The sequence below is a fragment of the Meleagris gallopavo genome, chromosome 7 (assembly GCF_905368555.1).
Source record: "Meleagris gallopavo chromosome 7, MGAL_WU_HG_1.1, whole genome shotgun sequence".
In the NCBI taxonomy this organism is placed as follows: domain Eukaryota; kingdom Metazoa; phylum Chordata; class Aves; order Galliformes; family Phasianidae; genus Meleagris; species Meleagris gallopavo.
The window spans coordinates 16,746,698-16,762,040 of NC_139410.1; the positions used below are offsets into that span (position 1 = coordinate 16,746,698).

Below are 15,343 nucleotides of genomic sequence, written 5' to 3' on the forward strand. Positions count from 1 at the left end.
GGAAGAAAAAGCCTTTAGAGTGCTAACTCTCTGCAGCAGGAGGCAGCCAGCATGGGCATTGAGCGCAGCACACTCATCCCTTCTCCCTGCTGAAAGGGACACAAAAAGAACTCTGGCTAAGCATTTATTTTTCTGCTAATGTGAAAGTTTTCTTTTAAAGAGGAAGCAGATTGAACAGCGCACGAGAAAAGAATTTGACTCTGGCTTATTTCCAAAGGTTTTTTTTCCCCCTGATGATTCACTGTTATCAGTTGTGTTCACATTATAACCAGGCTCAAAAAGAAATACCCCAAAACCAAACCAACCCCACCCCCTACACCTAACAACAAAAAAACCTATGCCACAAAAGTGCTATGAAATAGGATCTTTCCCACTGCTAAGTTCTGCTAATAAGCTATATGAGAAGAGCTCTTGCGTGATTCTCTTATGTTCATTCACCTTTGAGTGGTAACATAACTAAGCTTCTAGTTCTGGAACTTCAGAACATGTCTAAAGATGATGAGTCTTCATGCAACTATACCAAATGGTTGGACTTGTTTGATCTCACCTATATGATTAAGTTGAAAATGTCTACATGTCTCTGAAATCTAAGATGTTTACAGGTAATTTTTAGTACGCTCTGATTGCGGCTTTGTTTCCAAACAGGCTCATGCTTGTATATTCATGGAGAATATCTGAATTATATATTTGTCGGAGGCTTCTCATCCCCACCCCTGGTGGCAGTCAGCTGTGCACACCCAGTTTATATAACACTCACAGACATATTGTGCCTATGAGGGAATTCAAACTAAAAGGAAGCAAGGCAAGGCCACCAGGAGTGCTGCTAGGACAGCTTTGTTACTCTGCATGCAATTACAAGAATATGAAGGTGCTTACTGTAGGATTCTGCTGCTTAAACCTCTTCATACAGCCTAGGGCACAACTTCGTCCTCCCTGCTTCCAATGATATTCACATATAGATACAAAGCTAACATGAGCCTAAATGCAAAGCAATAATCTAAGCAACATTTTGTTTCCAAGTTTTACCTAAAGAACATACTCCAAGGGGAAGATGAGCAGAACTCATTCCAGCAGGATCTACAGTTCAACTGATGGAAGCTTTTCTGCTCCAAAAAGCCCATCTGAAGTAGTGCTAATAAAAAAAAAAAAAGCATCAATGCAGTGCCTTCATACCTCATCCCAACCATATTGTGTTGGTTTTTTTTGTTTTTTGTTTTTTTTAAAAACATACCCATCTGTCACCCTTGCCACTAGAGAAGATTAAACTCCAGTGAGTAGAAGCATGCCAAGCAGATCTTGTGTAGCATGACTGTAGCCTTACCCTCCAGACATGCTTTTATACAAATTCAATATCCACAGCTCCTTACAAGCCACAGCAGCATTGCCATCCTGCCCTTACCTTGCAGTTCTGGGACTCCTAACATTACCACTGACCATTACACCCTTGGGCTCAAACATACAGTTTCCTTTCATTTGCCAACCCTCACTACAAAGCACAGGTGGTTTTTTTCTGTCCACTTTTTCTTTTTTTTTTTTTAAAGACATCCACCTAGGAGTTAAGTGGAGCAAGATCAAGAACTACTCATGTTCCCTTGTAACATCTATAACTGTTATTTGTGTATTTTTATGATATTGCCCAGCACTGCATGGGTGTTGGAGTTGGGGTCCCACAAGACCAGCCAGCTTACTCTTGACAGAGGAAGCTCTTTTTTACTCACATTGATTTAGTTTCAAGGCCAAGAACCTTAAAAAAAGGCGAGAAGTTTTTCCAAAACCCCCATAGTAGCTTCTGCTATTAGCCATGCAAGAGCTGCACTAGCAGAACTGAGAAACAAACTGGTTTATGCCAGCAGAGGTCAGTGGGTGACTCCCTTGCTAAATGCATCAGATGCAGAAAACTACACCTTCACACTACTCATCAGATAAGGTTTCAAAGCTAGCTGTACTCCCTCATCCTACAACAGCAACAGCCATTCTTCAACCAGAAGCAGTGTTCCCAAAGCTAGTGCCTATTTTTAGAGTTTCCACTGCATTTCCCTACACGGATGTAGCTGGTTAAGCAACAGACCTGCTTAGGAACATACAGCATGTTACTTTATCAGCCTGTGAAGCAACTCTTTAGTGCTTTTTCTGTAGCTTACTCATCATGAAAACATTTTGCTCTATAGGTAAGGAAGATAAAAATGCCTCTTTCAAAAAATCCTTCTCTTCTCTTTTGAAGAGACCTAGTATTTCATCGTAAGTTGCATAACTAGAGACTGCAGGGAACCAAAAAAATATCTATTAATGTAAGAGAATCTTGTGAAAGCAAGAAGAGAATTGGTCAGTTTCACTGGCAGACACTATATCAGTGTAATAAGTTGACTCACAAGCTCTCTTTTAGATTATATTTACACATTTAACATTAAAAAGAAGCTATCAATCACTCTTCCAGTACCACCACTTCTCTCAGATTGTTACACAGGTACAAATGCCCCTTGCATTTATCCCCAAGAACATCCAAGGGAAAAAGATCCAAATTTAAGAGAATAGTTTACTTATTAGTCCTTCCTAGCAATTTTAAGATATCATAACAGGTTTTAGGGGGAAAAAAAAAGGAAGTGATATCAGACCTAGATGAAGATCACCTGGCCCTACAGCTGAGTAGTGAGGAAATAATTTGCCAAAAAAAATGCTGTGTGAGTTAAGTCAATCCTCATCTGTGAGGTAGGATGTTCTGTTCTTCCTTTTACATGATTTCCTATTTCCAGGCATCTTTGTTTTCCAGTCTATCAGTTAGGTTTTTCTCTGCATGAAGTATCTTAATTGCTGCCCATGGGCTCCAGATATAAACCACAGGCTCTCTGTCAGGTTAATATCAACAGTACTGAAGTAACTGTAATAACTGTGAAGAGATGCATTGAGACGTCTCAAATTCATCATATATACCTTAAATGTAACAGACTCCCCAAATTAAACACAAGTTTACTCTCATGTTACCAGCATGGTGATGAAAGGCAAGCATCCACAGCCTTTAGCAAAAGTAATGCAATGAGCACCTAGCAAGTTCTTTGTGGGCAGCTCAAACACTGCTTCTCAGCAGCAGATACAACAGTTCATCTGAAAAGCAGCAACATGTTTTTTAAGAACAGTTCAGAGGCAAGAATTTTAACTGAGAAAAAGTTTTATTTTTAAAATAAAAACCTTCATACAGAAATTTGTCAATGGGAAGAAATCTAAATACAGCAGTCTTCAGGACACAGCACAAGCATTAGCTTTCAGCACAGTTCTTCCACACTCCAGCAATCAGAAGGGAAGCACAGCAATTAGAAAAAGAATCACTCTTATCTGTCAGAACATGTACTTGTAGAGTTCCTTCTTCAAGAGATGAACCTGGAGAACACGGCACACTCTACCCAAGATTGCACATCTAGTCACACTATGGGAGCAGGGGATGGGAGATTCTCAACAGCACAGGTGATTTATAAACCAGATCTGCAAGTCTTAGACAAACATATTCTGTTTGCAAGGTCCTCCTTCTCCCACACTGTTCTAATTCCCAGAAAGGTATAAAAAGGTACAAAAAGGTTCGTTATATACAGAGCGCAAATACTGTGCAAACAGAAGGGTCAGAAGCTGTGTTTTGTTCTAGTGCTCAGTAAATCCAAGCTGACTCTTCCTACTACTCAACTGTACATCACGTACAACATTGCATTCTGCCATGACCAAACTAAGCGCATGTATTCACTGTGGCTCTCCAGTTAGTTTTCATGTTACCTTCTATTCTACAGCATTTAGAAGATGCTGTCCACACAACACCAGGTATTCTTCAGCTCAGTTTTGCTGCACACGTGCTCCATTAACAACATTACACAAAATACCCTTCTACATTCACACAGAGCCACAAATGAATAGAAGTATGGACAGATTGTTAAAGAGACCACAGTGCCAGCAACATTTTTAAGTGCTCACAAACTGCACCCATCTCCTTTTTTTATTCATTTTTAAAAGCCTTTTCCATCAATTGTTCTTCCTCATCTGTTACCACACCTGGGGCACGTCACTTGAGAACATTATCCATGTTTGTGCTTCTCTACACAAGCCAAGGAATAATTCATTTTAAGCTGGATTGTAGCTTGGAAAGCTTTTGCTTTCTGTTTTTGCTCATAGGGAAAAGAAAACTGAATGACCATTTGTCACTGACCCTTCTCCTGGTAGCGTTCAACAAGTCACCACCGTTCACCCACTTGCCATTGGCCAATGACTACATCAACTACTCCTCTACTTGGTTAAGCCCCAGGCTGACAGCACAGAAGCATTACTGCAGTTGGCAGCAAGAGAAGGGAAAGGACAACTAAGAAGAGAACCCAAAAACCGACAGAAATTTAAGAGGTCGCTTCATGAGGCATACCCGCATTCTCAGATCAGTCACCACTACATAACAGCAGTGCTGGTGCAGTAGGAGCTTCCAGCAGTGGCCTTCACTTGTCTGAGAAAGCACAGAACACAAGAGCTTACCCCTTAATTGCTTCTGCTGCAATTTAAATCACTCAATAGAGAATCTCCTTCAAAATATCCAATGTGCACTTCAAGCGCTCTATAAACCTAAATGTTAATGCTTGGAGATAGCTCAACTGCAACCTTTAGACCTTCCTTTTTGAACTTATGAATGAATTGCTGTTTTGGAGGATTGTTAGCTTCTGTTTGATCATTTATGTTCAGTAAGAGTCAATTGCAGCAGAAGTTGGCCAGGAGTTAAGCACACACACCTTTCCCCACTTGGTTCTGTGGGGAACAATGCCCTGAATGTTCAGAATATTCTTATCTTTTTGTCACCAACTTCAAAGCACAAATAAACCTGTGGTACAGATCAACGCATGAACAGAACTCCAATGGCTTAAAGCCCCCATCTTCTTTCAGGATAAAAAAAGTTGCCGGCATAAAAGCAGGGACTGATGCTATCTCACATTTTGTTTTGCAAAAGTTGTTTAAAAAGAAAACAATGGCCAGCGGGCAAAGATCTCTATTAAACAGTTTCTCAAAGCATGATTTGCACTGCAATATGCTTTTCTTTTTTAAAAAACCCAGAAGGGGAGGGAACCAAGGCACTGGCTTTGTAGTCTCATTTGATTAAACAATTCATTGCAGGTAATAATATGGCACTGGTGAAAGAGTATGCAAGTCAAAGGCAGTCACAGCTTCAGTCTTCCATTCCAAGTTCTTGTTTCAGACTGAAAGACAAGAAGAAACTCAAGTTACTTTATAGCAAAACAGTTCGGAAATTCTTTAGACAAATTAGTGGAGATAATGACAACAAAGAGAGGTCAAGGTCAAATAGCCACTTATTTTGGCTAAGAACTAACAAGTCAGAAGAGTCTTGTGGAAAAATAACAGACTCAAAAGACAATGTGGACTGATCTTGAGATATCTGAGCAACAACTGAGATCACTATTCTCCCAGTTTTCAGCCACTATCCCACAAAGAACAGAGCCACCTTACTGACACAATGGCATAATTACCCTTTCAAGTAGGCATGGACATTATCATAGCCGTGGTACTTGGCCAGATAGACCAGGACACCCGTAGCACATCTGCCATCTCTCTGTCTGCAGAAGCTACAGTTGCATATTCCACGGCAAGGCGGGCACCTCCAGGTCTAGAGGAAAGAAAAAAAAAAAAAAACAAACGGACAACATCTTTAACTGAACTGCAGCATGAGGCACAATTCAGTCATAGCTAAAAATAATCCAACTCTCCACTTAATGATCATCAGTGCTGCAGAAGTTGTCTGGCTGGGAAAGAAATGCCAATTCCTCAGTCTGTAAGGTATTAAACTCTTCTTTGCCTTCTTGGCATGTAACCATAGGAAATATTCTACTCTGTTCAGCTTCTGAACCATTTCCATAGTGCACAGCAGCAAGACTTTTTCCTCCATGATACAATTCCCCTCCAGAGTACATAAAGCACTAATGCAAAACTAAATAGTAAACATTATTCTGAATATATAAGAATATTCTGTCAGCTGCTCTGCTCTCCTAGTTCATTCCTGAAAATGAAACTGTAGAAATACTAACTACAAAGAGTTCTAGACAGCAACATTCTATCATTCCGTTTCACTCAAACTAAGACATGGCTTAGTGGACACAGTGGTGATGTGTTGATGGTTAGACTGGATGATCTCGGAGGTCTTCTCCAACCTTCATGATTTTAAGTACACCTTATGTACTACAACATTGCAAGCAGTTCCCTTACTAAGACTCTTTAGCTATGAGCAGAGAGGTGCATCTGCTACTCAATCAATTTAGGTCAGTATTAAAAGTTGACTTACTGGATCCAGCAATGCTGTTCTGACATCTTCCCCATACCTATTGCGGAGGCAGGGCCCACAGAACTGCCCCCGTACTCCTACGCAATCAGAGTTACGACAATTGGTCTTGGTGTCTATGGTTTTTTGACGACACTGATGACAGGTAGTTCCCTATTACACAGGAAAAGTAATTCAAGAAACAAAACATTAGAAGTAGCTCTTTAGCTGAGGGAATACAGCATTTAACAAGCAATCTCTCTGACAGCTGGCAGCACTCATCCTGAAACAGAAAGCCACCTCACAAATTTGAATCAAGATTCTATCTTCTGTGTTTGTTAACAATCACTCTCACAGACTGATATCACCGAGGCATACAGTTGATCCAAGGAGAGAACAAGTCAGCTGGCTTGGTAAAGGCCACTCTGTTAACTCAGGGAAAGATGGCAGATGGTGTTCTGGAACCTCAGCCATATTTCTCCCAGAAATCACATCCCTCCTTTCAGTGACAAGCAAGTCTGCTCTATTTCACGCTACACCACAAACACAGAGTAACAAACAAATGATTTCACAAGGCATGCATTTCAGGAAGTTGGAATATACTTACCAGGGTTCTGTTATACACTTTCTCTCTCGCAGATCCACAGATGTTATTCAGCTCTTCCTCCGTTATCTCCTCAACCGGTCGCACAATGTGTGGAAGAGCCATGGCACCACGGTGACCTCTCCTGGGAGTTTGGGCATCATGCTGGATAATGGAGACAACGCTGTTAGAATGGGATTCAGCAAGAATTCTATGCAAAGCAAGACTCTTCAAATCAATGCCAAAGTCTCAAACATCTATTCTATATTTAAAGAGATAAATTTTTGTAAACACCTATGATGCGTATGCTGCTTTAGCATCTAAAGGATGACAGATCAAACAAAATGCCACTGGATTTTTCTCGCCTACAACTGGAGTACAAGAGGAATTCATCTAGGATAATGCGCTCTGAATTAATTTTTATATTCTTGAAGGGATAGAAAACCATCTTCGGTAGCAACTGAAGAACCAGAACCACAGCACACCTCCAGATCATCACCAGCTATCTTCCTCCTTCTCACTAGGAGGTATCGGTCATCATCTTCCTCCTCTGGTAAAGGAGTAGGAGGGCCTTCAATCAGGGACCTGGATCTCGTGTGAGGCCGAGAACTTCGGTCTGGGTTCCTCCTCAATGCACTTCTGGGAAGTGAGCGCCTTGGAAGTCGTTTTGGTGTCTGCAAAAGTTTAAGAGAACCCAATGACACAACTGTCCTCACAGTACAGGAATTCCCACACAAGAGCAGCAGAACCCACATCTATGGCAAGTTTCTGCTTTTACTGTTACTCATACAGCTTACAAGTAAATCAGCAAAATCCATCACGTTGCTAATTCGCTACCCTATTACTTTAAGGACCTAACTAATCCAAAGGTCAGAGTCCTTTTTGAGGCTCTGAGCTCAAAAGAAAATTCAGACTTGAGCTTCAAAGCTTTGACTGCCTTCCCTTATCTCTAGCCGCTGTATAAATACATATTTACACAGCATCTCGTTCAGTTTTATTGGCCTGTGGAGACACGTAAGCCATTGTGAATTAATCTGATCCATTTTATACAGTGGAAAAGTCAGAAGAAAATTGCACAATGAGGATGTCCAGTTCAGTAAGTGACACAATTCTGAACTGGACTTAGAATTATGAGGTTTAATAAGCTTTGTAATCAAAATAATTCAAGATTCAGAAACTTTAAGGCAAATACATTAAGTTTGTACTTACATTATTGGCAGTTGGCAGTGATCTTCTCCCATTGAAAATACCAGAAACATTTTGCAACTCAGCCATTAGTTTTGCAAGCTAGCAAAAGAAAGCAGAGCCTTAAAAAGGGAGTTCACATGCTATTGCAGACTATTAGATTAGGGCAATTGGCTAGAATTACAATTACTTACAGCAAGTGCAGCCATTCTTTAACTTTTGTCTCATTTTTATGTTCTAGCAACTACAGGTAATTTGAAAACACTCAAACTTAATAGACTTCAAGCTTAAAAAAGGATAGGCCTTAAACATACAGATTTTTACTGAAAGACTTCTCTCAGGTTTTCAAATACCAGTGAACATAAAGCATCTGATTCAAGTATTCAGAACGTAAATTCCTCTTAATGAATTCACATAACTCCCTTTAGGGTTAATTTGAATAATCAAAGAGAGCCACCAAGAGTCAAGGGGAAGAGAGAGAAAGCAGGGGACAGCCTGAGTACTTGCCATTGCTTTGTTTTCCTTGATGTTTAAAGCTCTCTTTTCTAAAAACAGGGAGCCCTTTTCCTCAGAATCGGAGTCTGAATCTGGAGCAGGCATTACATCTTCAGGAAGAGATTCCACCTCAGCCTTCCTTCTTCCTGATCTTCGAGGTGGAAACTTAATGGCTACTTTGAGAGGAACAGTGCATTTCCTCAGTCTCAGAGGTGCCTCTCTGTCAGCACTGATGTTGTTCTCTGAATCAGATTCCAGTTTCTGTTAACAAATCACAACGAAAACACATAAAACAGAATGAGTTGCTCTGCAATTAAATAGTCTGACTCCTACTTGTTCTCCTTACTGCTTTTTATAACTCAGACACGCATCTTCTCCCAGTCAGATGCCAATCTAGTTATTCCTCAGCAGGTTCTTAAGTTCTGACAGGAACATACTGATGCCAAACATGGCGACATTACATTTTTCAATACTCAAAACTAATTCTTGGTATTTTTAACAACAAACCTGTTCTTGCACTGCAGTTACAAAAAGCAGGATTCCACCATCTATTGTTACTTCTACACTGCTTAAGTGCTACAGCATTCTCTGTTACACTGTGAGAGTGCACATCCAACTGCACATCAGTGTATGCAGAGATTTTCCTCAGGTTTGCTAGGGTCCATGAGCCAGGATAACATTTTGTGCTAAAGAAACCAGAAATGTTAGAGTCTAAGAAAAAACAACAACCATCAAGGGCAGTTTTACCAAGTAGTAGACTTTCCAGTCCATACGAAGATTTTACTCTGATTTTGCAAAGCCTAGCAGCTAGGGGGATTTTTGGAGGACAAAAAGAAAATCAAACTATGTCTAGTTACATTTACTACATTAAATAAAGTCACGTTTCTTTCTGACAACAACATTTGACTTGGAATTTGAAGCTGACATTTTCCAGTTACACCAAAAAATGTGCAAGGATTAAAGCTGCAAACTGAGATCAGCCATCTTACCAAAGCACTTTCAATTTTCTTTTCTGAAAAGCCACAGAAGGATTCATCATCAGAGGATTCGTGAAAGATTTTGGCCAGTTCTTCTCTAACATTTGACCTCAACTTGCGTTTCTGCAAACAACAAAATACCCTTTAATTTTAGCTGGACAAAAACAACTTGCATTTACAATCAAAATACAAGCAAATGGCTCTTCTTAATTAAAAAAAGATAATAATAGTTAAGGGATTTATAGACAGTTTCAGAACTGCAGTTGCAAGCTACTAAGCACGTTGGTTTAGGAGACATCTCAAAGGTTGCTCATCTGCTTCCAACACCTACCAGCTGGGAGCACAAGCAAGCAGTGACATGGAATTACAGTACGTAGTACAGATCTGTAACTGCCGTACAAAACAGAAGCAGCATTTATCACATGCCAACACACAGGTCTTCACTAGCAATGCTCCTTCAGGTTTATTTGCTCCAGCCCTATACTCACCGTGTTAGCAAAGTTGTCAGAACCGAAACTGTCGCAGCTGTCATCAGAGGATGAGGACGTCTCCATGGGAATCAGTTTGGTATTTCGGAACGTGGTGAAGGTTCTCCTACCAGAGCAACGGCGCTGCAAAAGAACAGTGCCAACCCCGTTACGGTGGGCACCAGCTGTAGGGCACGGCACTGGGGCACATCCCTACACTGCTGCCAGTGAGGCTTACCCACTTCAGAATACCTGTCGTGTGTGAACAAAAGACACCTCCCCCCAGCAGAACCAGAACTATGAAACAAAAGATCCCCAGAGTTAAAGTGGGAACAGGTTCTAGTCTGGTAGATTTCACATCCTTTTACAGGAGAGCTTAGCTCGCCCTTAACAAATACTTCTTTTAGCTCTGCAAAGAAGCAGGAACGTACACAAACATCTTATGTGTCCCCACACCTTACAGATGGGACTAGGAACGTGCACGAGAGCATCACGCCGCGATCTGCTTTGACTAACTAGGTACTTTTAGCTTAAGGTGAGCATTAAGCACACGGAGCACTGAAAACACACCGCTCCAACAGCGACCAGCGCAGCCCTCCTCACGGAGCCCCACCACCGGCCCGCCGGAAGGGCCGCAGCACACCGCGGACCACGGCCCGGCCGGGGCCAACGAGCCGCAGGCCCGTTAGCACACGGAGCGCGCCCCGGCCGCCCGCCTCGCTGAAACGGAGCCCCTCAGCGAACCCTCGTCACCGCGGGCCGCCTCCCTCACAGCAGTCCCGACGGCCTCCGGGACGGGAAGCGGAGGAAAAGACGATCCTCTGCTCCAGCCCCGCGGATGGGGATACCCGTAGCCGCCGCCCCGAGGCCGCTCCTCCCGCCGAGGGCCCGGCACAACGCTTCCCCCCGCTCTACCCGGCCCCCACGGGACGGCGCTCACCTGCGGGCGCTGCGGAGCCATGCCGACGGCGGGACGGGCGGCGGGAAATGAAGGTTCGCGCCAAAGCGGCGGGGGCAGAAAGGGGCGGGGCCCGGCGGCGCCTTTCCCGCGCTGCCGCCCGCATCCTGGCAGATGAGTCCGACGCACACGGAACCCAGCACCTCGCGCCCCCTCCTCGCGCCCACCCGCGCACCCCGGCAGAGAGCATGGAGAGGCTCTCTCGGAGCGCCCCATAGGGCCCGGTGCGGGAGCTTTTTTTTTTTTTTCCTCCTGGAGTTGCGGGGTTTGTGGAGCTGCAAGGACCTGGTCGTGTGGCGCGAAAATCTCCTGGCCGGAACGCGGCGGGACGCGAGCGCCAGAGGGGCGGAGCGGGGGCCGGGGCTGGGGCTGCGTGGTCTGTAGCTGTGTTGTGCTTCCACTTGTAACTGCTGCTTTTTCCTCCACCATTCTGGGAAAAGATAAACATAATTAAAAAATAAAAGACCACCACACAACTGCCGGTTTTCAAGGGCTGGGGAGAGGGGGCGAAGGGGATCTCATATGTGCCCCGTATCTCCGCGCAGGGAGGCGTGGAGCCCGCGGCCCTGCTGCCCCAGGGCTGACAGCTCCTGCGGGGAGCACAGCCTGCTTTGTGCGGGACGGCCGGCAGCACGCAGGGGTTGTGTGCCCTGCTGCCCGCAGGTGAGATGTTGCCTTAGGGGTGAAGCCTCCATGCCCTTGTGGGTACAGCAGTGCAGTGGGGTTTCAGAAAGAAGTTGGCTGTATTACTCTGCAAACAATTACTTGAAGCAGGGCCAGAGGAAAACAAACCCGCAGTGACTGCAAACTGTTTTGTGTAACGTTGCAATCTCACGTTAAACCAAGCACAGCCGTTACACGCCACAGTATGATTGCTGTGCAGTCGGGATTTGGCAGCCAGGATCGGGTGAGGCCCTGAAAGCTGTATGTGATTTGCAGCCCCATTGCTTGCTGTAATCCTGCCTTTATCCTTTATCCTGCTCGGGGCCTCCCAGCAGCAGGCACGGCCCATGTCAGGCACGATCGAAGTGGCCCCGCACACGCAGGCCTGCAGCCCAGCCCGGGCTGTGAATAGCTGCAGCACAATGGGCGCCAGCTCTGCTCAGGGTCTGTGTTTTCTGTGGGCGAGTCTCCTCGTGAGAAAGCAGCTCCGCTTTCAGTCAGCCTGTAATTACAGCCTTACCTGCACAGAGCGCAAAACTGGGGGCACTGCCCAGAGTGGCCACCCAGGTGGCATCCAAGCAGCTCAAGGCACATCCTGAGCAGCCACGGGCTCTGCTCCTTCCAGAAAAAAAAAATCACAAATATCATATCGTTTCTCAGTGGCAGCAGCTCTTGTCAACATTCTGAGCCGGGAGAGTCAGGATTTTACTAGAAAATAACCGTCAATAACATGTAAAATGTTATGGGGCTAGCCTGTGCAGCAGCTTATTTCCCAATTAATGCTTCATGGAAATAGCGTTCTCCAAGCCATGTAAGTAATCAGACAGCTTTAAAATGTATTGGCCCAAGCAGGGACTTTGTGGGGAAAGTGACTAGGAGCTGGGGAAGCCGTTTGGCAGAGGGGCTGCAGCCCTGCTTAGTGAGGCAGGGAAATAAATGGATGTGCTTAGCTCCTGCAGCCCCAAAAGGACGCTTGCTGTTACACGGGTGCAGGAGGATGGCTGCTTTTGTAGATTTACACCAAGACCTCTGCGTGCTTGCTGGACACCTCTGTCCCCTTGGCTTTTCGGTCCTCATGTTCTACTGCTTCAGCAGAAGGGGAGAGTAGAGATTCTCATGACCGCAGAGTACCTGTGGCACAAAGCAGTAACACGTATCTTGGCTCTGTAGAAAAGAATAAGATTGCAGCCACTAATGACAGTAATTAAAAATTTCTCTAAGAGCTGTCCAATCACCTCTTCATCCGAGCAAATTATAGTGTGTTAGTAAAACCGTTAGTGCCACAAAATGAAGCTAAAAACGTCTTGCATTAAAATAATCAGGCCTCGATTTATGATGTAAATTGTAAATCGGTAACCTATAACATGCACTAATTGTTTTCCTCTCTTATGAAAGGTGTGTTTCTGTAAAAGATCTGATCAGGCACGTGCATTTGCTCAGCTGCCGCCCTGCAGTGGCTACTGCTCTGCAGAGGATGCGTGAGGTGCACCGCCAGCTCCCCTATCATTGGCTGCCACCCAGAGAAAGGAGGGTGGCTGCTTCTGTGGACTTCGTTGTAATTGGACCTCCACTGGTTTGCTGGACGTACTTTTATATGAAGTGCTTTTTCGCTTTGGCATTGTGCTCTGAACTGGAATTTAGCATGGATAATTGGTTCATAGCCATGGGCACTGCTCCACAAAATACCTCCACAGTGCAATTAGTGTCTTTTCCCCCTTTTTTTTCTCTGCAAGGAAAAAATATTTTTTTGCTTTTTAATTCATATCTCGTGCTTTGCTGCAATTTCCCTGGTAGCACAGGCTGGGTGCAGACACGTCCTTCCTGCTGAATTGAAGGTGGCCACGTCTGGTCCTATTTGACAGCGTGTTTCTTTGACCCAGGCTGCTGAGGCCATAAAAATAGAAAGAATAAGAGAAAAGAAAGCCAAAGGAATAACTACAGCCCAGCGAGAGGAAAAGTACACGTTGATAAATGCCTCCAGGAGCCTGCATTCATCAGTGCCCTCAGAGAACAGCTGAAATGTGGTCAGCTCTGACAGAAATCTTAATGATTATTCCAAGTACACATCGCAGCGGATCGTTCAGAGCCCAGGGCATTGTGATGCACATTATGGAGCGTAATTACAACACTTGTTTGAGTATCCTGTAGCCGTTCGTTCTACAAAATGCATTGAAAAAAAAGGTTGATAAAAAAACCCTGGCTGCTGTTGATATGCAGAGACCACTTTTGAAAGCTCGAGATCCCAGCCCTTTCACTCTTGGGCTTCGATTTGTATTTCCCTTTGAAAACACAAAATAGATTAAGTCACATCATAAAGAAATTGCTTACAAAGTGTTCTGCAAATGCATAACGGTGGGAAACAGGAGGCCATCAGAAAGTAATAAAAATTGCTCTCTGCACTGTTTTTCTGCCCTTTTATATACATTTTGCTGTGAGGGCTGATTTGTGTTGCCTCCGCCAGCTGCCAGGAGGGCAGAGGGGACAGGTGGGGTGGGGGCAGGCAAGAAGCCCCCCAGGGTTTCATGTCCTTCATGTGCTTCCCCACAGCACAAGGAAGAGGCCCTGTCTCTGCTGCAGGAGCGCTGACCTTTCTTGCTGAGGCAGGACAAGAAATCTGTATGTTGAGCCTCAGGTGTGTGAAGCCACTCTGTTGTGCGGCGTTACCTACAGGACGATCCCATGGGGTTTCTCAGAGGAGGCACTGAACCTTGGGGCTGTCCACCACCCCCTGCTGCTGCCGTCCTCTGAGAGGATCTTCCCAAATGCCCTGTGTAAAAACAGGATCTTGGCAGACCCTTATTAGTGTTATTGCCATAATAGACTTCTCCTCCATAACCTCTCACTTTTTGCAACAGACTGGCTTGAACTGCCAAGCATTGGCACTTCATTAGATAAGAAAATTATGTAAAAAACCCTTATATGGTGGAAACATATACAGAAAATAATGCTGTCAGATGTAATTTGCAGAGGTAGCACAGCTATTTGGCTCCATTTTAAGTGATGCAAGATGTCAGGAGGTCTTCCGGTTTGTTTTTTTTTCCCCCACAATTACAAAAGCAACTGCCTGTCTTTCTCAGCTTAAAGTAGTAATGAGAATAATATTTAGGTCAAAGTGCATTCGCTAGCACAGTAAAAAATTCAAGTGCTCATCTTTGACACACAGCCCAGTATTCTTGGCAGAAGGTTTGCATTAAGTCCTAAAATGCTTGGGGTTTGGTCCCCATTAGCATGGGGTCCACTTGAGAGGAGTATAGTTTGGGGAGCAGTGGAGGAGGCACAGAGGCTTTGGGCAATCTTTCTCCTTAAATGGGCTCAGCAAGCACATGGCGAGTGCACAGGGCCGTGGTGCGTGCCCAGGGAGAGGGGCATTGCACTCAGACATCACTCAGAACGCCAGAAAGCATTCAGTGGGAGCAGGATAGGAAGAGGTGAAATTACAGTAGTTAATATTTTCTTTAAAAAGCAGATGATGCTGGGTTCAAAGGGCATCAGCTGTGACTGCAGCCATCCTGTTGGCCTGTCCAAATTTGTCAGGACCTAGAGAACCAGTCTTGGTGTGTTGTTACTACTCACGCAAGTGAGGAGCAGAGATCCATGGAAATAGGGTGTGTGGGGCTTGCTGAGTGCAAGGATGGCAATTCTTGTGGCTCCCAGGAGGGCCAGAGTCAAACGTTACCAAGTGAAGAAGCAGATCCCATGTCACAGCCTCACACATTCATGAAATAAAAAAAA

General features: G+C 44.4%; 1 protein-coding gene across 1 annotated transcript; it reads right to left on the minus strand.

Annotated features, from left to right (window-relative positions):
- Window positions 1–3,145: 3,145 nt before the first annotated feature.
- Window positions 3,146–11,172, minus strand: CDCA7 (cell division cycle associated 7). Its single transcript, XM_085228224.1, has 10 exons — window positions 10,931–11,172; window positions 10,012–10,134; window positions 9,536–9,646; window positions 8,559–8,807; window positions 8,076–8,153; window positions 7,352–7,540; window positions 6,891–7,031; window positions 6,308–6,457; window positions 5,499–5,635; window positions 3,146–5,210 (listed from the first exon to the last, which is right to left on the minus strand). Exons 1-10 carry the CDS (start codon window positions 11,162–11,164, stop codon window positions 5,180–5,182), a joined length of 1,443 nt encoding a protein of 480 aa, XP_085084350.1. The 5' UTR covers window positions 11,165–11,172; the 3' UTR covers window positions 3,146–5,179.
- Window positions 11,173–15,343: the final 4,171 nt, after the last annotated feature.